Here is a 22274-nt window from a genome sequence, read left to right as displayed (position 1 = left end):
TCAAAATTAATTAGGGGCTTTTATACCAGGAAAAACATTACCCTGTAAAGGGAGGATGAGTTGTGTGACTGAAGGCAGGGGAGAGCCCTCATCTAGAATTCCAAACATTTAACACATATTATTATAAATTAATATACATAATAATATACATTATTATAAATTAATAACATTAACATTTAACACAAAGTTTGTTACAGCGCAGTTTAGATAAAATATAAATATTTATGCATAATATAGTCAATTCAAATAGTCTTCAATTCACCTCTTATTTAAAATAAAAAAAAAAATCTCAAAATAATTTCTGAGGTTTATCTGACAGAAAAGGCGACTTGAGAAATGAGATGGAAAGAGAAGCAAAAGGGTAGGGAGAACACAGGCCTGTTCTCCCTTTTACTATCCCTCAGTGCAGCTGGTGGAGCAAAGCCAGGATTATGGCTCTCTACCTCAACTGGCTCCTCCCTACCAGTAGCAAAGTTCCTTGGGGGATATGGGTGTCTTGGCTCTCTGCTTGAGCCCAGGGCCTCCTCCCCAGTGCAAGTACCCGTAATCTCTGATGGGAGGAACCAAGGCTGGGCAAGGGAACAGAGGGCCAGGACCCCAGGGTTTATGGCTGGGATGGATGGCAGCTTTCCTCTTACAGAGCGGGATCACGTGTCAGATGGTGGTGTGTACACAATCTGCCCCTCACCCATCCTGCTTTCCTGGTAACCCACCTAGGGCTAAGGAGGAGAACAGGCCAGGAAGCCACAGAAAGCTTTAGGTCCTTCCTGTGCGTAAGGGGCAAGAGACACAACAGTAACAGGATTAAAGATCCTGGAAAAGAACAACAGTTTGAAACCTGAACAATTGCCCTGGGATTAGGGAAGGAGGAATCACAGACATCAGAAGAAAGGCATAAAAAATGCCCATTGGGTAAAAATGTTTCTTGAAGATTTCCAAAGTAATGAAGGAGAAATAGGGGTGAAGGAAGGAAAGGCTAAAACACAAAATGCAGCAACACATACAAGGAGGGAAGGCCAGTCAGTCCATCTTCTAGGCAGGAAGGAATGGGCCCAAAGTTATCCTGGCCAAACTCAGCAGTAATTGTCCCTGAGGAGCTCCCAAGAGGGAGGATTAGGTTTAGGGGAAGTGGGGGAGAAAAACAGGGCCGATGGAGCCAAATCCTTCCTCCTCTCCTCACAGCTATCTAGCCCCAGAGAAGGCTGGAGATTTGGAGGGAAAGGATAGAGAAGCATCCACTAGTATAGGTGAGGCTAGACTAAAGAGAAAAAAACCTCTGAAAGATCTTTTTTTTTTTTTTTTGAAGGTTTTGAGGGAAGGAAGGGAGGAACCCGTACACAATAGTTTTATATTATTGGATGTGGGAAAGAAGGCAGAAATTGGAAGAAAAAGTGTTGAAGTGGGCAAAGGACTGGGGGAAGGACTGGACGTGGAAGCAGCATGTCCAGGGCCCCGTATCCGGCTTGACACACTTGGGAGTTAAGTCCACTTTACTGGCCGTTACTACGGGTCCTCACACAGTACAGAGTGTTTCTCGGTTTCACACATTCACTAGAACTATTGCTATCATTAAATAGCCCCAAAGTGCTGGGGCAGGAAAAGGTGGGGAAGGGCAAGGAAGGTGTTGCTACCCTCCCTTTCGTATTTAGAAAATAAAACAGAAAGGAAAAAAATTCTCTTTCTCTTTTTGGCTTTCAGTCCAGGAAGACCCCTTTCCCTATCCCCTTTATCCGAAGGGGAAAGGAAGAGGAAAAGGGCAAATTTAAGGAACGAGGATCTAGGAAGCTGCCCAAAGGTGGAGTCCAAGATCAGGGCATGTCTGATTCTTGAGCGTAGACCCGAGGCAGCATCAGCAGGCGAGAATGGCAGGGTTTTGGAGGTGGGAATAATGGGAGAAGGGGGTAGACATGTTGTGTCCTGCCCCTGTCCTCCCACTTCGCCTTACAGATTGGCCTGTTTTCCCTGATAAAACTCCTCCCATCGGCTTTCAAAGAAGCGGCGCATGATGTGCCCAGCCTTGCCCACCTCGGAATCATCCTCATTGAAGGTCTGGCAGTTGTCAAAGACCAAAAGGGCATCAGCAGCAAACTCCTCAGAGTTAGAATACCTGGATGGGGGCGGAGAAATTGTCAGAGGGAGTGGGGCTGAAATTTGGGGGGGACGGGACACGGAGCAGGGAGAGTAGGAAAAATCCTCAGAACCACTCACCCGCCCCGAAGGAGCCTTTCCCTCATGGTGGAGAAGTCCATGGGGTTTTTGATGATACGTCTGTAGCCACTAACTAGACGAGGATTCACGGGTTCCAAGAAGGGCCAAGCTGAGTCATGAGACTCCATCTCCATCAAGATGATCCTACAGGCAGAGAGATGCAGGCCCAGTGGAGGATGCAGCCTGGCAGCCCAGGCCCTCTGGCAGGAGCTGGCTCCAAACAGCCCATCCTCCCTCTACTCCACCCCATCACTAGCACGAGGGGTCACTCACTCGCAGAAAGTGAGGTCACTATGGTGGTGCCTCATGGAAAGGCGGCGACGTTTGGAGGAAGACAGCCCCTCCCCAGAGCACCGGGACACAGCTGCAGCATCCTGGCCCCGGGATACAGCCCGAGGACGACGCCGACGCCGACTCTCGGGCTCGGAGAAGCCCAGTGGGCCTCCTTTCCGCTTCTGGCCTCGTTTTGGGAAGCCTGGCTTCTGAGGGAATTCTCCCTCTGCCTGCTGAGGGAGGGAAGAAGCACCACTATTTGTGGATTCTAACCCTAACCTCTCACAATTCCTGGATTCAGATTTAACTTTTCAAAGTTTCAATTCAACATAACTTACTTACCTAGCCGGCCAATAAGATAGGTTAAAAAGCGGATGGTACTATTCACCGACAGATGAGTAAAATGAAGGTACAAAAGGACTTTAAACTAGTTTTCACTTGCCTTAGGTCTCTACCCAAGACCCAAATCCACATGCTTTTTTTCCCTTTGAAAAAAGGCTCTACTTATAAGATGGAAGGCCTGAGTAGCCAGGCTGGGGGATCCAAGAGGAGGCAGCACCCCCTTGTGGGAAATGGCTGATCCCATAACTTCTGTTTGAGAGGGACAGAGGCAAGGGACAAGGGCCTCACCTGGGCCAGACAGACAGCGCAAAACCAGTCCCCTTCAGGAACAGTGTCCATCTTGGGTCGGTGGCAATAAATGTGGCAGCCACGGTCACAACCATCACAGAGCAGCAAAAACTCATCGTTATCACCCTTCCGGCACACCAGGCAGGTCTGTAGAACACCGCGGGAAAACAGTGAGCCCCATACCTCTGCCTGCTGCTGCTCCTTGAACCTATCTTCGTGGCCCTCAAACCCACCCCAGATTCCCCAGGCCTCTCTTCTAGCATCTCACCACTTTGTTGACGGATTTCTCCCAGGCAATGGATCTCTCCAGTTGACCCAGGCAGAGACACACCTGGGCAGCACTCCGGCACCTCTCCAAGGTCTGCCGCCAAGTCCGGACCCGAGGAGTGATCTCATATGCTCTGGGGTGAAAAGGTGAGAGAAACAGGGAATAGCCTTGGGTGGTGAAGAGGGCTCCCGGCTTCCCTCCTCCCCATAGAAAAGGGGCAAGAGCCATTTGGCTCTTTGCAGGGAGAAGAGAGAGGAATAGGAAATATTTTTCCCCAGGAGAAGGAAAAACAGGGTAAGGGTCCACTGGGAGAGGCAGCTCCCCTAACCTTTTTCCTTCAATCTAATAGTGTTACTTACATCTCTGTGGTCCCCAGAGCAGTGGAGTCAGGAGGGCTCAGCAGGGCTTTCTCCAGGACAACTTCATGGGCCGGCCAAAGGGGCTCTCGAAGATACCTTCGCTCAACATTTTGCTCCAGCGCCGCTAGCCGAAGAACGGCCAAATCCAGGGGGTTGGTGTCCTCCCTCTGAGGTACCAGGCCTTCCCGCCCTCGGCCTCGTGCAGTGATGTCCTCGAGCGGCTCAGGCAGGTGCTCATAGTATGCCAGGTCCTCTCTGGCAGAGTCCAGGCTGGGACAGGTCCAGCCCTGGGGGCAACAGAAGGCAGGTTAGCTGAAAGGGAGAAGAGGAGGCTCTCCTGCCAGAGGTGGACTTCAAACTGTATCAAAAGTCAGAATCAGACCTTCAGATTTAATCTGACTTCATCTTTATATTTCCCAAGACAGGAGAAAGATTATTTTCCTCATTATTTAAGTGACTGGCAATCCCTGCTTAGTTTCTTGTCCCTCCCCCCAACAAAGGTCCAAGGTTCCCCATCATACCCTGATCTGCAGATCGGCCAGTAGTACCCGCCGTTCCAGCTCCTCTACGCATTGCAGCATCACCAGATCTGCCTCAAAGGCTCTCTCGGCTGGAGACCAGCACACAAGCTCTTTCTGAGACACTGTGGGGCACCGGCTCGGCTTGAGAATGGGGTCTAAAAGGAGAGCACAGGTCAGCTACCACCATCATGTTTCCATCTTAATGTCATTTGTCCTCCCTCTGCTGAACAACTGGTCCCAGGGCCCCCGGCAGGGAGCTGGGCTTCCATCACTTACCTGTAGGCGGCCTCAGGCAGACCTCCTTCAGGAAGTCCCTGTGCTTGCTGAGGTGCTTGTGCAGAGCCTTCTCACGGATGCCCCGGGGGTGCAGGGCCCGCAGGGTGGCCTCCAGCTCCTCCGGATCCCGGATCCACCACCAGCCCCTGCGCATTTCTGCAGGGAGAGCCAGGAGCATGAGGGCACTGGCCAACAGAAGGCAGACACCCCATCTGACTGGCTTCTTCACCAGGATGCTCACCTGCAGGCACGGGCTGGGCTGTCAGCTGAGTCAGGTATCGCTGCTCCATCTGCTTGAAGAACTTGCTAGGGGGTCGACCCCTCCGTTTGGGCTGTCCGGGCCCTGCTGGGCTTCGGGTCCCTTTCCCAGAGACACCTGCCCATCTTTTGGGAGCTGACATAGACAAGGGGGTGGAAGAGAATGGCTTTGGGGAACAAGGTTTGGCAGCACTAGGTCCATTCACCTGTTTGGAGAAATTTGGAAGATTAAGATATAAAGGGGGTAAAAAATGGGAGAGAGGAGGGGCAAAGGGAAAAAGGGGAGTGTGAAGGAGGAACAGAAAAGAAATCTAGTCCTAAGCTAAGACCACCTATCCACCTACTTATGGATTGCCCCCCAAGTCTGAGTGAGAGATTCAAGTGTGGCTCTTACAGGCTGAGAAGAAGCAGGCGGTGTTGGTGGATCAGGGGAGGGGCCATCCTCTGAGGCACAAGGGGATGTTGAGGGAGCAGCATCACAAGGTGTTCGAGGAAGCAGGTTGAACCATGGGCCCCGGGGGGGCGGGAGATCAGGCTGGCTGGTTTCAGGTTCTTCAGGGTACATTGCAGGTCCAGGCTCCAGCTTGCCAGGGCTGCTATCAGGTGTGAGGACAGAGCTGCTCAGCAAGGATCCATGGCTCTGGGTTTGACTCAGCCAGGAGAGGAAGGCTGACTGGCTGAGGTCATGCTGGCTCTGACCCAAGGACATGGGGGAGTCCTCTGGCTCTAGAAGCCCATTGAGGACTTGTGTCTGGGTCTGTTCCTGCTCCTGTGCCTGCTCCTGGACCTGGGCCTGCACAAACTTGTGCTCCTCTTTCACTAGAGGTAATACAGAAATCTCAGGCTGCTCAGGGACAGGCTTGGTCTTTCTGGGCCTACCCCTGGCCCGAACACAGGGAGACCAAGTCTTAACATTTCCTTCAGTTAATTCCTTCTTCACTGTAGAGAAAGAAGTGATGGAAGGGGCTGGAACAGCTACCCCCTTTGAAGAGTCAGCTTCCTGTTTTATCACATCCTCCAAGGCTATGGAGAGAAATGAGAGGTTCAAAAAACATAAAACAAACATGTCTTTCATATAAGTTATAGTAGTTTAGACAGAACATGTGTGCACTTCCCCTCACCCCCATATAAACCCTTTAAGATGGGAGAGGATGTTTAAAACCCAGACCCCAGACTGCCCAGAGACCAATTATAAGGAAGCTGGAATCACCAACCTGTGGTTTCCTCAGCCCCTTCCACAAAGATCCCAGACAAATATGGCAGCACCCAGTATCGCCGCTTGTATCGATCCTGGCCCAGAGAAACGGCCCTCAACATTTGGGATGACTGGAGTAACTTCTTGCGGAAAAACAGCTGACGCTAGAGAAGAATGAACCCAAAGCTAGAGCCAGCTGTGCACAGGATTCCTTGAGCATACCCACAAAGGAGCTGCCAATACTTTCACCCAAGCTGGGAATTTGGGGTAAAGAATATCATTACCTTGGTGAGCTTCTCTATCTGTCGCTCTAGCTCAGGAATACTGAATGGTAGGGCATCACCCTAGAGAGAGAAAGGCAAAGACAAGATGCAGGTTAAGAATGAGCAGATTTTCCCAACCATTCTGGAGAGCAGTTTGGAATTATGCTCAAAAAGTTATCAAACTGTGCATACCCTTTGATCCAGCAGTGTTTCTACTGGGATTATATCCCAAAGGGCTGGGATTATATCCCAAAGGGGATATAAAGGAGGGAAAGGGACCCAACACGTGCAAAGATGCTTGGGGCAGCCGTTTGTAGTGGCAAGAACTGGAAACTGAAGGGATGCCCATCAATTGGAGAATGGTTGGGTAAATTGTGCTATATAAATGTTATGGAATATTATTGTTCTGTAAGAAATGATCAGCAGGATGATTTCAGAGAGACCTGTAGACACTTACATAAACTGATGCTAAATAAAATGAGCAGAACCAGGAGACCATTATACACGGCAACAACAAGACTATACGACGATCAATTCTGATGGACATGGCTCTCTTCAACAATGAGAGGATTCAAATCAGTTCTACTTGTTCAGTGATGAAGAGAGCCATCTACACTCAGAGAGAGAGGATCATGGGAACAGAGGGTAGAACACAACACAGCATTCTCACTCCCTCTGTTGTTATTTGCTTGCGTTTTATTTTCTTTCTCAGCTTTTCTTTTCCTTCCTTCTTGATCTGATTTTTCTTGTGCAGCAAGATAACTGTATAAATATATATACACATGTTGGGTTTAACATGTATTTCAACATATTTAACATGTATTGGACTACCTGCCAGTTAGGGGAGGGGATGGGGGGGAAGGAGGGGAAATTTTGGAACAAAAGGTTTTGCAAGGGTCAATGTTGGAAAAATTACCCATGCATAATGCATTGCTTTCTAAATTAAAAAAAAAAAAAAAAGGTGAGCTGACTTTTAAGTTCTTGGATCTAATGAAAACAACTTCAACAAATTTGAAGAAACATGCAATAAAATGGAGTTCTTCAGAATTTGAGGTTTCAATAAAAAATCTAAATAGTTTGCTAAGAATTGAAGGATTCTTAGTTTCATTTATGAAATCTAAATTCCTATTTGAGTCATTATTCAAGGGCTTGATTAAATACTTAAAAAAATATTATGACCCATAAGATCTGAATGTCCTTGAGTAGAGTGAATTAACTGCAGATTTGGTTTAGTTGTAAATGTGTGAAAGGATCTATGATTTCACTAGGATGACAAACTCTTGGTTTAATTCATCTTTAAATCACAGTAACAACTTCTTTGCCGTCTATGACTTAGTAGATTAGTCCTTAGGAATTCTCTAAAATCCACAAGAATTAGGTGACATGTCTGTAGTCCAGTAGCATGCTTTAGTCAGATTTTCAGTGAAAAATCTACATCTCAGATATCAACACACTACAAATCAGGTTCTGATATGTTGTTTGGTTCATTATCTAGATTTTAAGAATAGAGAAAATGCCAATAATATGCAGATAAACTTAAAACTGTGTTATGTGAACATTTTTGGGGGGGAAGCAGTAAATGTGATAAATGTTAAATATTTATCAGAATGCTCCTGCTGGGATTCCATAGCTAACAAGTCATAAACCAAATCAAAAAAAAAAAAAAAAAAAAAGAAGAAAAAGAAATTAGTTGAAAAGAGCACCTAGAATGGTCTCTACACCAAAAAAGGTAAATGCCCTTCCCACCCTCCTTCCCCTTTAACCCCCATTCTAGAATGGCACCTCCTCATCTCGGCGACCCCACCGGCCTTGGGCAGTATCTTCTTCTTCCTCTTCTTCCATCCCACTTGTCTCCTCTGGGATCCGGGAGCTCCGCCTCCGGCCTAAGCTCTCCTCCAAGCCAAGGAGCTCTGCCTCAGACCGCCCAGTTCGCTTCGCCAGAGCTGTTTTCAGCCTGGGAGTCGAAGTTGGGGTGCAGAAAGAGAAAGGGAAAAAGTAATAAAGAAAACTGACCCTTACAGTATGAGAAGCAGCGCTCACCCCCTCCTCCCTAACCCAACTCGGCCCAATGGGGGAGAGCTTATGGGCTCCCAGGAACCAAAGGACACTTACTAGGACCCACCCCCTGCTCTGCCCCTACCTCCGGAGCCGGCCTTCAACAATCCATTTGTTTCTCCTGTAGCTGGACATGTTCTCAAGGGTCTTATCAATCTCACTGTAGGGGAACAGAGATGAGGTCTGAGGAAGGGCTCATGGGAAAGCTTTCATCCACACCCATGTCAGACAAATTAAATCTGGCTATCCACATAAGACGTGGACTAGAAAACAAACTGTGGAGGCAATTACTCTTAGGGGAGGATACGAAGATCTCAGTTTGCTAAGATGGCCCTAGAGCCCCTACAGGCCCCCGATGAGCTCACTATCTCCCTCCCTCCCCCCATCTGAAACAATTCATCTGTTCTGGACTGGCCCATGGCTGGGCGTGCCCAAAAGCTTCCACCTCCGGAAGATTCCTTACCTGATGATGATGTTGGAGCCATTGAGCTCATGTACAAGGAAGGCCAACACTGCAGCCTTTTGTTGGGGTGTTTGCGCCTGGAAAGGTTTGGTGCGAAGACTGTCACAGACGGCTGGTTCTGCCCCATAGGCCATGAGGAAGCAACGGAGGATCTCTGACACATTGTCCCTCGTCAGTGGGATCTCAGACACTTTTTCTCCTAGAATCTTTAGTGACTAGGAAAAAGGAAATGGGACAAAAAGAAATGTGAACAAGGAAGAAGCCAACAACTCCTACTCTCAATCCCTCCCTTCCTAACCTGACAGGCCCTCACCTGGCAGTAAGCTGGCAGGCCAGGATCACAGAGAGCAGCTTGAAGCAGCTTCACCAACAGATCCTGCACCTCATCCAAGGCCTCGCCTTGGCACAGCAGCCCCTCCTGCAGAGCTCCCAGGCTGGGCACATCCTTGGCCGGATCCAAGCCCAGCACTTTGCCGAAGCTGTGCAGGAACTCCACAATAGTCAGGCAGTCTGAGAAAGCACTGCTAGGTAATACCAGACCAGGAATTCTGGAGAAGTCAGGCAGGGGCTGTGAAAGTGAGAAGGAAAGAAAAAGGCAAAGGACCACTGTTAAAGAAAGCAGGAAGGTAAGAGCCAAGAGATTTCCTTCCAACCATCCTTCACCAAAAATATTGCCACATTCACTTTCAGATACCGCCAAAACAACTTATTTTCCCTTGTTATAAGAGAAGGCTTTTCTTGTGGGATGGAGAAACAGAAAAGAGAAGCAGAATGGTAATAGTGAGGGGGAAAAGAAGAGCATCAATGACAAAATTAACAGAAATGCACAGGAAATGACAAGGTCAGAAGGGGACATAAAGCAGGGGAATGTTGGCACTACTATGTCAGAATACATAAAGATAAGAAAAGAGCTTCACCTTTTTCTTTATAGACAATCCTATTTTTCTGACCCTCTGTATATACAGTCATGTTTGTTAGGGATTTTCAAGCTATGAGCATGTGTATGTGTGTACACACACACTCCTTAATGTCTCTTTAAGGAATTGTGGTAAAAAGCATATCCTAACATGAGCTGGTCATATTGCAAATTGGCCCAACCATTCTAGAAATTAATCTGGAATTGTGCCAAGAAAGTCAATAAAATGTCCATAACCTTTCACCCAGAAACTCCAATGCTAATCATGTATCACAAGGAAATAGAAGACAATAAGATAAGCCATATATTACACTAAAATATCTATAGTAGTACTTTTTGTGGTAGCAAAGAACCAGAAACAAAGAAATTGCACATTGATTGGGGAACAGCTAAACAAACACAAATGTAAGAAATGAAGAATATGATGAAAACAGAAGACCCACCTACGTGAACTGATAAAAAGACAAGAGGACCAGAAAACCAACACATACATTGACTATAACAATGTAAACAAGTAACAAAGACCATTGAAATGGAATACATGGAAATCATGACAATCAAGCTTAGTCTTAAAGAAGATATATGAGGAAGGAGGAACATACTGAGAAATGAAAAGTTGTGTAAACACAAAAGGTATCAGTAAAAATTTGTTTTAAAAAAAAGTGTCTCCACCGCTGTTGCTTCTCCCACCTGGACCCCCAACCTCCAAGTCACCTGGTGGTCAGCCAAGCACATGTCCTCCGTGGGCTTCTTCATCTCTTCCAGGATCATCTGCTGTCTCTCACGCTCCTCCAGGCGCCGCTGGGGAGCAGATACTCGTTCAGCCTTTAGGACAGGTCTGGACTCCTCCTTCTCCTTTGGTCTAATCTTCTCTTTCCTGACTTTCAGTTTATCGGTCTTTGCTTTTACTTTCTCTTTCTCAGTCTATTTATTCAAGGGAAAAAGAGAAAGACATGTACAGATGATGTTGGTACCTTGGCCTAGTTCTGCTATCCCAGGGTTGGTAATGATAAAAAGGAATGAGACCCAGTTGTCTAAAAACATTTGTCGAGCTCCTCTTCTGTGCCAAGGCATTGTGCTAAGTGCTAGGGATACAAAAGGAGGTAAAAGATGGTCCCTGCCTTCAAGGAGCTCATAGTATAATGTGGGAATCAAGAGGCAAACAGCTCTGTACAAGCAAGATTATATACATTAAGAACGTGCATCTATACATGTATCTTGTTTGTGTGCATATATATATACATGTGTATATATGATAAATCATAGGAATTTATAGCACCCCCCATAGCACAGGGAACTTCTACATACATAGACAAAAAGGGTAAAGGCTTAAGGTGAATTTGAGGGAATGACGTAAAAAGTAAGGTATGATAAAGAGAAATACACTGGATACAGAAGACAGGGAAAGGTAGAATTTAGCAATAAGGAAGATTGGGAAATTTATAAGGCAGGATATCGGTCGAGACTTGTGGAGAGTCAGAAGACAGAGGTGAGAAAAGCATTCCAAATGTGGAGGAGAGCCGGAAAAACTCTCTATAAGGAGATGGGAATTTCTTGTATGAGGAAAACAAGCTCAGTGTCATTGGATCATGGAGTGCATGGGGGTGTAGGGCATAAAGAAGACTGGAACAGTAGGAAAGGGGTCAGGTTATGAAAGCCTTTTGAAGCCAAACAGAAGGTGTTATATTTGACCTTAGAGATGAGAAGGAGCCCATGGAGTGGAGTGAATGGGAGAAGTCACATAGAAAGACCTGCACCTTAGGAAGATCCTTTTGGCAGCTGAGTTAAGGACAGACTGGAAGGAAGATAGACTTGAGGTAGAGACCCTTCCCCAGCAAACTAGTGCAGCAGAGTGGGGATGGTGTCAGAAGCCAGTAAGAGCTTGGCTAGGAGATGAGTAGAAAATGAGGATGGTGACAGGAGGTGGTGAAGCAAAATGGCTTGGTGACAGAGGCTTTTCCCCATCACATCCCCTTCTGGCCTCCTGTCTCCTTCCTTTTTTACACACAGTCTCATACTCACCTTGGATTTCTTTTTAATTTCCTTCTGCTTGGAGCTTTTGGCTTCCTGTTTCCGTTGGTTTTTGGCCTGCAAACCATAAAAAAACAGAGTCCCTTGTCAAGCCTCTGGCATTTCTTCTAGAGCTACAGACCCCAAACACTTGAGCTGCAGTAGGAGCAAAGGACAGGGAACCAAAGTCTCCCATCTAGAGTGCCACACACATCATGGTCACTCCCTGGCATGGGGCGTAGATAAGCAGCAGGGGCTTCACTTTAGCAATAGTTAACATCAAGAGGAGCACCGAATAGGAAATCCCTGGATATCTCTTGGCATAACATTCTTGGGTTTTATGGACATCGAAACAACAAAGGAGGTTTATTTATTACTTATGTTTGATACTAGTGGGTGCTGGGAGGAAGGGGTTGCAAAGAAGGATGAGGCATGTCTAAAGATGGCTGGCTTATGCCTTTCCCTTCCCTGAAATATACCTTCCTTCTTATCTTCTTCTTGATCTTACTCATCTTAGCCTTTTCTCCATCACTTGGGGCATCTGTGAGAATATAGGAAGAAAACATGGTAAGGTCCTTTAAGAACAAATGACCTAATCCTGAAGATGAGTTTTTCCACAATCCAAATAGTCCCCAGAGCCAAAGAAGCCACATGCAGAACTATGTAGTTCAGAGGTGACTGTAGCCATCTTTGTAATCAGTGTGATCAGTTTGGTGTTTCTTTGGGAAGAAAAGGGAAGCTGGAGGAAGGGAACAAGCACTTACGTAGCACCTACTATGTAAAAAGGTACTATGCTAATCCCTTCACAAAATATCATCTCATTTGATTCTCACAAGCCTGGGAGGTAAGTGGGGAAAATGAGGCAATGTGACTTGCCCGGGGTCACATGGCTAGCAAGTGTTGGAGGCTGGTTTTGAAGTTGGATCTTCCTGACTCTAGGCCCAGGTATTTTATCTATCTAGCAAGACAGACTCTTAAAATAGGACAACATGTGGAAGAAAGGGGGCAGCAGAAAGCCAACACAAAGAAAGCATTTCCAGAGTGAGCTGGAAACATGCAGGGTGAGTTGGTTAGAAGAGGATGAGCCCTCTGCCCTCTTTGATTTAGGTGACCTTGATATGCATCAAGTCTTAACTAAAGTCATGCTATACCCTTTATCCAAAGGGGCAACTGCAGATTCTTTGGCTGGGTGTCAGCTGGATTTTCTCCACTGGTTGTCCTGAATTTCCCCCCAAAGATGTGCCACTTTCTAAAACAGTAATTCTTCTAGACCACATATGCAGTCTCTCAGAAGATATGCTTTTGAAAAAAAGTTTCCTTTCTGGCCCAAATTAAAAATTTACATAAAATATTTAATAAAAATCCAGTTACTATCTCTCAAAGCCTCATTAAAACCATCATTTATTGCAAGAGTTTTGATGAGTTTTCTTTGGGAAGGCCAGTATGCATGAGTAGGGTAAAGTGTAAGTTAGCAACCCAGAAAAACATCAACTCCTGGATTTTGAGGACAGATGAGGTAGGGAAGTAGGCACCTTTTCATCAACAGTTTAAAGGAAAAATTTAGGATTAAGGAAGGAAACTAGCTGGGCTAAAGGCTTTTGCAACCACATCATAGGGAGGGGGAGAAGGTAGAAACATTTGTTCCATGACTCTTTGGGGAACCATTCTACCTGAAGCTTCAAGCCTCTTCAGAAATCTGGCATCTGTCTTGCTCAAAAGCTCCGTGATTTTGACTTTGGGCGGCCGCCCACGCCCTCGCTTTATTTTGGGCATCTCCTTGACTTTGGTCTTCTCTGTATTTCGGGGACGACCTCGTTTGCCAGTGATGGCCTCAATGCGGGAAGGGATTTCCTCCACTGAAAGCTGTACCCATTTCAAGCCCTGGAGTGGGAAGAAGAACTGTACTCAAGGGAAAGGAAGACAAAGTCCAGGCAGGACCTTCATGCCAGTGAGGTGGCCCTTTGATCTCAGCACTATCCCAAGTCCACAGATCATCCAAGCTGGACTGAACAAGGTTAGAGGCCAAACTAAATCCACTAAGACTCTACCTCAGGGGTGTCCCGCTCTTCATAGAAATCTCCAACAGGCATCCTAGGGCTGAAACTGAAATGCTCCCGGCGGACATGGTGTACCACATTTCGACTCAGGTACTGAGAAGAGAAGACATCATTTCTAAAGACAGCAAGCAGGCCTCCTCTGGCCCCCAGGGAGAGACTCTCTACCAAATTCCCTGGGGCATATGAGGTAAAGGAATGTGTGTATTTGGGGATTTGGGGGAGAAATAAGAGCAGGAGAGAAGTCTTCCCCATAACCAACCTAGGTAAGTTATCCCTGTCCAAAAAATAGCCCTGTGACTGTTATGTTACCTTAATCACTTCTGGAAACTGTTTCATCCTCTTTCCACAGGGACCATAGTACCAAGTCTCCCCCTGCCACCGGTGGCTGCCCTTCTTGATTCGCACCTCTCTCCGCCATCTGTCACAGAAGCACACAGCCCCTTACCAAGTCACCTACCTGCTGCACCAGCCCCACCTAACCATCACTAAGCTGCAAGCTTTTCCTGACCCTTTGTCCAATAGCAATGGGGAGCAGAGCCTGAGAGATCACTGTTTAACCCACTCATTTTACAGCTGAGGAAAGTAAACTGAGTCAGAAAAGTTCAGTAACTGACCAAAACATACTAGTGTCAGAAGTACAATATGGAGTCAGGAAGTAGTCTTCCTGACCTCACAACCAGCATCCCACTATGGCAATATCCAGGTGCCTGCAGGACATGCTACTGTTAGCTCAAGAAGAGATTAATCAAACCACACAAGCCAAAAGGGACTCTACGACTCCTTCTCCATGGTCACCCCATCCTGGTGTCTTACAAGTCAGAGTTACTGGGATTTTAAAAGGAAGTTGGAGGCAGGATCAAGAAAGGAGAACGGGAAAGGGGTGTTGACATAATAAGGCAGGAGGGAAAGCTCACTGCTGACTCCAGGCAATGACTCAGGGGACATCTGTATTCTGAGAAACATACACCTTCCAAACCAACTTCTAACCTCAGTATAGTAACGGTGTTCCAGAAGCCGAGAGGCAGTACCACCAGACCCAAGGTGGGTCAGCTAGTTCACTCCCTTCAAGCTCATCCTGTTCCCTTCCCCTACTCCTCCACAAAACTCTATAACAAGCCACCCAAATCCAAATCTACTGCCACTCCACCCACAAAGCCTGCCCCAGCCCAGTCTTGTTGGATGACTCAAAGATCTAAGGCTACCTGCTGGGTCTGAGGGAGGAGCCCCTGGGGCAGAGCTGGCACTGGGAGGGAGGAGGAAGAGGACAGGTTCCACATAATTAGGAAGGAAGAAGGGCAAAAAAAAGTGCAGAAAACCTGGTCTCTAATGACAGAAAGTAAAATGTTGTGGACCCTTGCCTTAGCTTCAGCCAACCTATGTGACCTGGAGTTCCCAGGTTTAAAGAATACCCCTCCTTCTGGGCTTCTCACAATTAAAGTCTGGAGTACTTACCCATGCTGCAGAGGGAACCGGACTTCCTCGGGAGTGGCAATCCGTCTCCGAAGGACATCTCCTGAGGAGAAAAGTGGGCGAGAGCCAAGGGGAGGAAGCTGGTAAGACAAGTGCATCGGACAGAATGCAGAACTCAAGACATCAGGAATGCTGATCTGAGTCCCAGTCCTCTGCCGCTTCTTGTAAGGTAGTGGGCGAGTCTTCTCCCCCCTCCTTTCCTCACCTGAGAAACTGAGCAGATTAGCGCAGAAGGAGGGGTCTGGGGGGGCAGGGCTGGGCCATGAAGGCTGATTCTGTTACAAGGAAAGGCTCCCTTGGGGCAGGATGGTGAAGTGCACTCTAACTCTCATCCAAAGCATGGACGGAAGAAGGGGTAAGCAGCTAACCAACCGCGCTGGGGAGAAAGGACTGTTACCTGTGCCCGGACTGGCAGCCAAGGCCAGAGGAGGACTGGCATGGTGCGCTTCCACCTGCTCACCACTGCTAGAAGCAGCGTCTCCACCAGCAAGCTGCTCTTCAAGGTCAGGGGTGCACCCGGGACCACTGCTCCCGTCTGTGTCCGTTTCCTCTGGGGACAGCTCAGCTGGGGCTGACGGTGCAAGGCCCGGGGACGCAGCTGTCACGCTCGTCTCCACTTCTTCCTGTTCTGGATCACTTCCATTATTCAGCTCAAAGCTGCCATCTAGAATCAGAAAGGCCAGACAAAGACTCTGGTAATAAGGGAGAAATGTCCTCAATCCCCCGCCTTTTCACCCCTAACCACTTCCTCTTTCATTTCTGGGGATGAAGGGGGATGGCTCCTGCAGGGCCACTGCTTAGTTCAGTGCCTGGACCATAAGTAGTACTTAGTGAACTTCTTGCTGACTTGACTATCAGACTCATTTAACTTAGAGCTATCAGGCCCTTGGAATCCCTCTCCTTCTTGCTAACCTTATAGCTTCTCCTGAGCAAAGCAAGGAGGACTGAAGATCCAACTTCCATAACTGCCTCCAAACCCTGTTTCTACCTTCCAATAAGCAGCCTTATGGAAACCTCAATATTTTCTCACAGCCTTTATCAGTCCTTATTCCCAGACACACACCTTGTAATACAGACTCCCCTAGGACAGGGGGTGAGGGGGGATTGGCAAAAATTGAGGTTGAAGTCTGGCTGTCATCTGCTAGGAGACTGAAGGCAGCAGAATTGGTGAGGGAAGGACATTCAAGGGCTGAGATGTCAGGACTGTCTCCAAGGGGCAGCTTGTCCTCTTCACCCACCAGCTCCGAGTCATCCATCCCATAGAGCCCACCGCTCCCTGGCTCTGTTGATAGAAAAGGGAGGGAGAAAAGCGAGATATTTAAATGTAACTCCTCTGGGTCCTAGGATTGTTCCTTTCTATCCCAACTACCATAGCCATAAAGATTCTGACATCAAACAAAATGACAAGTCTAACTAGATGTTCAGGAGCTTCTTCCAGCTCCAGGCTACCCACCAAACCAGTGTGGGCAGAGGGAGGCCAGAGAGCTAGCAACTTGGCACCAACCTAAAAAGTAGTATTTAACTGTTGTCTATTCCAATAAACTGTTCTCACACATCAAGGGGTGGCATAGGAAAGAGTGGTCCAGACAAAGTTAAAATGAGCCTTGGGTTTATGGAGAAAGAACTCTATCCTTGAAGTTTAGAATGCTTCCCCCTTCTATTAAGCAGAAGAATTCAGCAAGCTTCCTATTGTTTCCAGCAAAGTTAAAAGGTCCCTGTCCAACAGACTCTTCTATCTCGGTATCCTTGGCCAAGAATGGCAAAAAGTCCTTTGGGAAATAAACAAAGCCGGCTCAAGCTTAGTCTACCAAATATTTCTATTTTGTCAATTTTTAGATTGCTGCATAATTCAGCAATATTCCTGAGATTGGGAGCCTCAAAGCTCCTTGTACCAGCTTCCCCCAAAATATAAATTCCCCCCTCTCAACAGATAGGTGGCTGAAGAATGGCTCAAGTCTACAAGCCCACCTGGAGCCAGGGAGTCGAAAGGCTCCAAGGGATCCTCGCCAAGGATAGAAGAGCCTTCCAGTTGTTCGGGAAGCTGTGAGGGGTCATCCAGGCAGCTCACTGTAGGGTCAGGCACCAGAACTGAGACCTCCCGACGCAGTGATTCCACAGAAGGGGCTGAGCTGTCATAGTCACACAGCTTCAATTCTAGGAAAGTTCACAAGAAGGTAGAGAAGCCAAGTTAGACCGCCCTGGCTGAGCTCACTCAAGCTGAAGCAGGCAGAACAGCATTAGCAAAAGGTCACTAACTCTGGGCAAGCAGAGGTGCCCAACCGCAGGGTCACCTAGGGCAGGCAGAATGAGGTCACAGACAGACCTCACTCTCATGTTCTCAGAAGAGTTTTTCATCTAGAGGGAACAAGAGACAGAGAAAGCAACGACTCGGTTCTGAAGAGAATCACTTTGGACTTTTAGCAGCCAGGAAGAGCCCAGGGTAAGCCAGGTTATTGGTGTGGGGAGAGCGTGGGACACGGCAGGAAGGAGGGGCTACCTCCTATGTACACATATACCCAGTGAAAAATGACAGATGGTATGGAGACACTGAGCTCTGGACTGCTCCTTTCTCTCCCCTGAATACCAACTGATCAGAGGCTTGGCAGAAACTGGGAAGGCAAGCTGACACTCTCCTTCAGGACTGCCTGGCTGGCTGGCTGGTGTGCTTGGCCCTAGGACCTGTGCTCCTGGGACTGTCTCACCCTCTGCAGTGCCACATGCCAAACCCCCTCCTTGGCTTTCTGATGAAGGCACTTGCAAGGATTCTTGGGGAAGAAGGGGTGGGGGAAGGGAGTGGTGGTTCCTGGCTTGCCCACCTGCCCTGCCCAGGCTGCCGGCTCCTCGTGAGCTTGAAATAATTCGACCTCCTACTCTTGAGCAGCCGCTACTGCCATAAGAACACCAGCCGCTTGGCTCTGCTGATCACCAACATGCAAATCAGCCTCCACTGCAGAGCGGGAAAGACGGGTTCTTCTTGCCTCAGGAACAGGCCAGAGCCCCAAAGCCCTGCTTCTCTCCCTCCCCTCCCTGACCCTCCCAGCCCATCCCCATACCTGGCTGTTCTCCTTCCAGCTCCAGGCTACCCACCAAACCAGTGCCGTTCTCTGCCACAATGGGGGCTAGCTCCTTATCTGCTGCCTCACTAGGGTGTCCACCATGCTCAGGATCCTGGGAAGGTGCAAAGGTCTGGACGCTGGAGCCCAGCATAGGAGAGGGTGGTGAGGAGGTGAAGAAGCTAGAGGGTCCATTGGACATCACCTCAAAATTCTGATCAGGGAAAGAGTCATATAGTTCCTGTGAGTCAAAATTGAGTCCCATGGGACTCTGGGTGCCGTTGGCCCAGAACTCTTGGTTACCAGCCCGCAGGTTAGTGTTTTGACTTGGAGGTGAGCCTTGCCGGCTGCCCCCAATGGTGCCGTTGAGTGGATATTGTCTGTGGCCTGAGAACTGGGAGAGAAGGGGTGGATCTTTAAGGTTGCTGCCTGTATTGGCAGGTGGATATTGCGGATAGTTCCAGAGACAGTCATAGGCCACGTTGGGATGATGGAGGTGTGAAGTGCCAGAGGAATGGGGAGCAGAGTTCAAAATCCCTGAAGTAGTGTGAGATACAGTAGATAAGCCATTAACATTCACATCACCATTCAAACCTGTGAGAGGGAAGGAAAAGAAAAGGCATCAGTTATCTCTCACAAGATGTGCCTGCCAAAAGAGCCCCACACTGAGTGCACTGCCTATGGGGAAGGGAGGCAGGAAGGGGGGATTTCCCCTCAGCTATATTTGGCCTCTTGTCTCCAGGGAACGCCACAGTCAGATACTCCTGGCCGTAAGCATAGCAACTACTGCTCAGGGTGCCATGTCCGGGAAGCACTGGGAAGTGGGGGGTTGGGGAGCTCTCGGCTTCCCAGAGGAGCCATCAGAAGAAGCTGGCTGCTCTACGTGCTCAGCACTCTATTTTTTTAAATGAATATATAAGACTCCCAACAGCAACCTCTATTTCTCCTCATCCCCAGAAGAAGTCAGCAGTCACCACGGGGACATGTGGAGTCCACTGCAGGCCCTAAGAGTTACTGCTGAGCTCCCTTCTCTCCTCCTGGATTGTTCATCCCTCCCCCTCCTGGCAGGAGCAACCGAGCCAACAGTAGGGACAGGCTCCACCTCAGCAGCACATGCAGATCCAGGCTAAGAATAGCTTTTTCAGTCACCCCAGCGACAAGATCCCAGCTCAGGGGGCCGGGCTTAGCCCCTCCTCACAGCCACTGGAGAGGAATATGGAGGGGGAGGAGGAGGGAATCTGCGTGACCAATGATGTAGACTCTAGTCCTCACTGCCAACAGGCAGGAGAGTTGGCAGCCCATGAACTAAGAGGGAGGGAGAGCAGAGGCACTTAGACAGGCAGGTGAGAGGGCCTTCTACAATGACACAAGAGACTAAAGGATATGCCATCTCTGCAGTAAATTCTGCTCAAAGATTCCTCACCCATGCAGAGGAAAAGATGGAAACTAGGATCTCTTTACTTCCAGAAGCATCAGGCTTCTCTTTGCCTCCAAGTATAAGTGCCTGGATCCGAGGAGGATAAAGACACTTGGCAGGGCTGTGGTGCAGAGCAGCTGATCAGTCAAATCCAGGCAAAGACCTGATCTTAGCAGCAAGACTTCCATTCATAAGTATAGACTCCCTAAAGAGGCACCAGGGAATACTGAAACCCTCCCAGGGATCAGGATGGACACAAGAGCTCACAGTTTCTCCTCTCTCTCCATATGCATCAGCAAACTGGGGAGAATCAAGAAACTCATCTCTTCTACTCCTACTTAATATCCAAAGCCCAACTCTATTTTCTCTCTACCCCACCTTCCCCAACTGGCTATCATATCATTCAATCAGAGCTCAGAATCCTTAAGAGGATAAATTCAACTCCCCGCAGGACCGAGAAGAAGAAACTGAGGTACAAAAAGCGAAGTGAGTTATTCCCAGTCCTGGGCAGACTTCTGCTCTGTCCACTCAACCCAAAGTGGCACTGCTCACCCTCCCAGCTTCTGGGAAGAAGCAAAGGAACAAAGCTACCACAAGAACAGCTTGATATGGAAAAACCAGGAAGCCTTCTCTAGCTTCCTTCCTGCTGAACCCAAATCACAGGGCCGGACCCTATTGCCTCAAACCAAGTTGAGGGCCAGATTGAACATAAATGGGATCCTGCTGCTTCTCCTGCCCCCCCCCCCCCGCCCCCCTCCTGCCCTTCTCAGATGCTAGGTTAATCAGCTAGAGCTCTACTTTTGTAGTCCTTTGCCCCTGGCAGGAATGGGCTCATAAGCGCACACTAGTATCTGAGAGGAGCCAAATCTCCCATAATTTGATCCAAAGGAATGAAGTCCCTCCCCTGCCCAAACAATCTTGCCCTCACACTCACTTTTCCCTTGCTGAGAGAAGTTCATGGGAGACCCGTTAGTGTAGAGGCCCTCCCCTGAGGGGGGGGAGGGTTTCAGTCCTGAGGCAGCAGGTGCAGGGGGAAGGCCAGTAAAATTAAAATGGTCGTTTGCCTCCATTTCTGTGGGAGGGGAAAGAAAAAAAATACTGGAGGTTAAACAAAGTCATGTCACCTGGAATCTACCACCTACGTACTTCCTGGGGAGGAAACCTCCCTCCATCTACAGTGTACTCACTTGCCTCCCACTTCAGCACAGCCAGGAGAGAGGAGGAACAAATCTACCTTCCCCCATTATCATCACCAGTGTAAACCCCTGTTAGAAACAATCTCCAAAAGCCAGCTCTGCTTGTGGATGGAACAGAAAAAGCAAGCAAGAGAAATCATGATGCCAGAGAGTGGGGGAAGACCCTCTCATTAGCTCCAAGCCCAACTCGAATTCCCCATCTCAGGGATCTGCTTCAGGCACAATATTTTGGTCCACCCCACTTCCTTTTCAGTTCAAGGATAAAGACCGGAGTCATAGGCATAACCTGAGAAGATGATGGCAAAGCTAATTTTTGTGGGAGGGAGGAAGGGGGTAAGTAAGCAGAAAGGAGATGTGGGTGAGGGGTCAATTGGATATCAAAAAAGATCAGATAATCACAGGCATAATCATGATGTATGTTAGAGTACGAACTTTCACTAAAACAGAGCTTTCTTGGTTATCTTATCCACAACTCCATATATTCTAGGCGAGAAACCAATTCTGCCAAATTGTTGGATGAGAAATATGAGAAAGGAATGATTGACTAATTTGCCAGCATTTCAGAAGACATGAATAATGTGGGAAAAGCCAATTCTAAATCGATGAGCATTTTTATACTTGGAAGAAACTTTAGATATTATCTAGTTTAATCTCTCATTTACCTAAGACTCACAGAAGTCTAGACTTGCCATGACTAAATGGACTCAAACTCCCTTCTCACCTGAAGACTCCTTTATCCTAGGAAAATGGTCTATTTGCCAAGACCATGATGGAGAAGAATGCTAGAAGTAGGAAAAAGTTAAATGAAAAGACATAATGAAGAACACCATTCTTATATGTCTACAATCTACAGTAGCTTTGGTGGCACAGAGAGTTATACCTTAAAATTTTTTAGAGTATTCTAAGTTTGTGGTAGGGAAATCATCTTAATTCGAAACTCTATATTAAAGCAAAACAAAATGAGGCAGAGAACATGGAAAATCAAGGAGTCTGAAAGTGTTTTTAAAAATCTTCAATGATCTACTATTTCATTGGTGTCCATTTGCTCTCTACAGATACCAGCAAAAAAAGCTCTTCTCCACCATGACATTCCTAAATTCCTACGGCCTGATAACAACGCACTTCCCCAAGTCGGCCTCTAGTGCCTCCCATGAAATGGCCAAACTACAGGCTCACTCCAGCTTGCTTCAATGGGAGAAAGTGCCACAACTTTGATCCTACTAGTAAAGTCTGTGGGAACTCAAAATTACCTCCCCTTATTGGTCAAGACTTTCGAAAAGGGGTTTAGTGAAAATTTTAAAAAATAAGTTTAATTCTAATAGAAATTCGGAAGAAACAGAGAAAGGAAATAGGAAGGAAAGGAGTGAGAAAGATTTAAAGGTTAGA

At 47.6% G+C, this 22274-nt stretch overlaps 1 protein-coding gene across 8 annotated transcripts in view; it reads right to left on the bottom strand.

Moving 5' to 3' along the window:
* Positions 1 to 1301: 1301 nt before the first annotated feature.
* The window catches only part of BAZ2A (bromodomain adjacent to zinc finger domain 2A), a 34227-nt gene continuing 13254 nt past the window's right edge, over positions 1302 to 22274 (bottom strand). For 6 of the 8 annotated variants that reach the window (XM_031941152.1, XM_023505546.2, XM_031941150.1 and 3 more), the window contains 28 exons: positions 20627 to 20764; positions 18276 to 18869; positions 17191 to 17376; positions 16286 to 16504; positions 15620 to 15886; positions 15205 to 15265; positions 14062 to 14170; positions 13744 to 13845; positions 13366 to 13576; positions 12175 to 12236; positions 11708 to 11773; positions 10400 to 10609; positions 9083 to 9337; positions 8770 to 8984; positions 8392 to 8466; positions 8034 to 8226; positions 6273 to 6332; positions 6008 to 6152; positions 5188 to 5816; positions 4777 to 4999; positions 4536 to 4691; positions 4260 to 4414; positions 3739 to 4025; positions 3380 to 3512; positions 3112 to 3258; positions 2482 to 2714; positions 2209 to 2352; positions 1302 to 2107 (listed from right to left, as the gene is read on the bottom strand). In XM_031941152.1, the coding sequence (XP_031797012.1) occupies positions 1942 to 2107; positions 2209 to 2352; positions 2482 to 2714; positions 3112 to 3258; positions 3380 to 3512; positions 3739 to 4025; positions 4260 to 4414; positions 4536 to 4691; positions 4777 to 4999; positions 5188 to 5816; positions 6008 to 6152; positions 6273 to 6332; positions 8034 to 8226; positions 8392 to 8466; positions 8770 to 8984; positions 9083 to 9337; positions 10400 to 10609; positions 11708 to 11773; positions 12175 to 12236; positions 13366 to 13576; positions 13744 to 13845; positions 14062 to 14170; positions 15205 to 15265; positions 15620 to 15886; positions 16286 to 16504; positions 17191 to 17376; positions 18276 to 18869; positions 20627 to 20762 (5439 nt within the window). In that variant the 5' untranslated portion in view covers positions 20763 to 20764 and the 3' untranslated portion in view covers positions 1302 to 1941. The remainder of the gene's footprint in view (positions 2108 to 2208; positions 2353 to 2481; positions 2715 to 3111; positions 3259 to 3379; positions 3513 to 3738; positions 4026 to 4259; positions 4415 to 4535; positions 4692 to 4776; positions 5000 to 5187; positions 5817 to 6007; positions 6153 to 6272; positions 6333 to 8033; positions 8227 to 8391; positions 8467 to 8769; positions 8985 to 9082; positions 9338 to 10399; positions 10610 to 11707; positions 11774 to 12174; positions 12237 to 13365; positions 13577 to 13743; positions 13846 to 14061; positions 14171 to 15204; positions 15266 to 15619; positions 15887 to 16285; positions 16505 to 17190; positions 17377 to 18275; positions 18870 to 20626; positions 20765 to 22274) is intronic. The other 2 variants (XM_031941155.1, XM_031941156.1) reach the window with 2 other exon arrangements.

The sequence above is a fragment of the Sarcophilus harrisii genome, chromosome 5 (genome assembly GCF_902635505.1).
Source record: "Sarcophilus harrisii chromosome 5, mSarHar1.11, whole genome shotgun sequence".
Lineage (NCBI taxonomy): Eukaryota > Metazoa > Chordata > Mammalia > Dasyuromorphia > Dasyuridae > Sarcophilus > Sarcophilus harrisii.
This window is presented reverse-complemented; position numbering and strand designations above follow the sequence as displayed.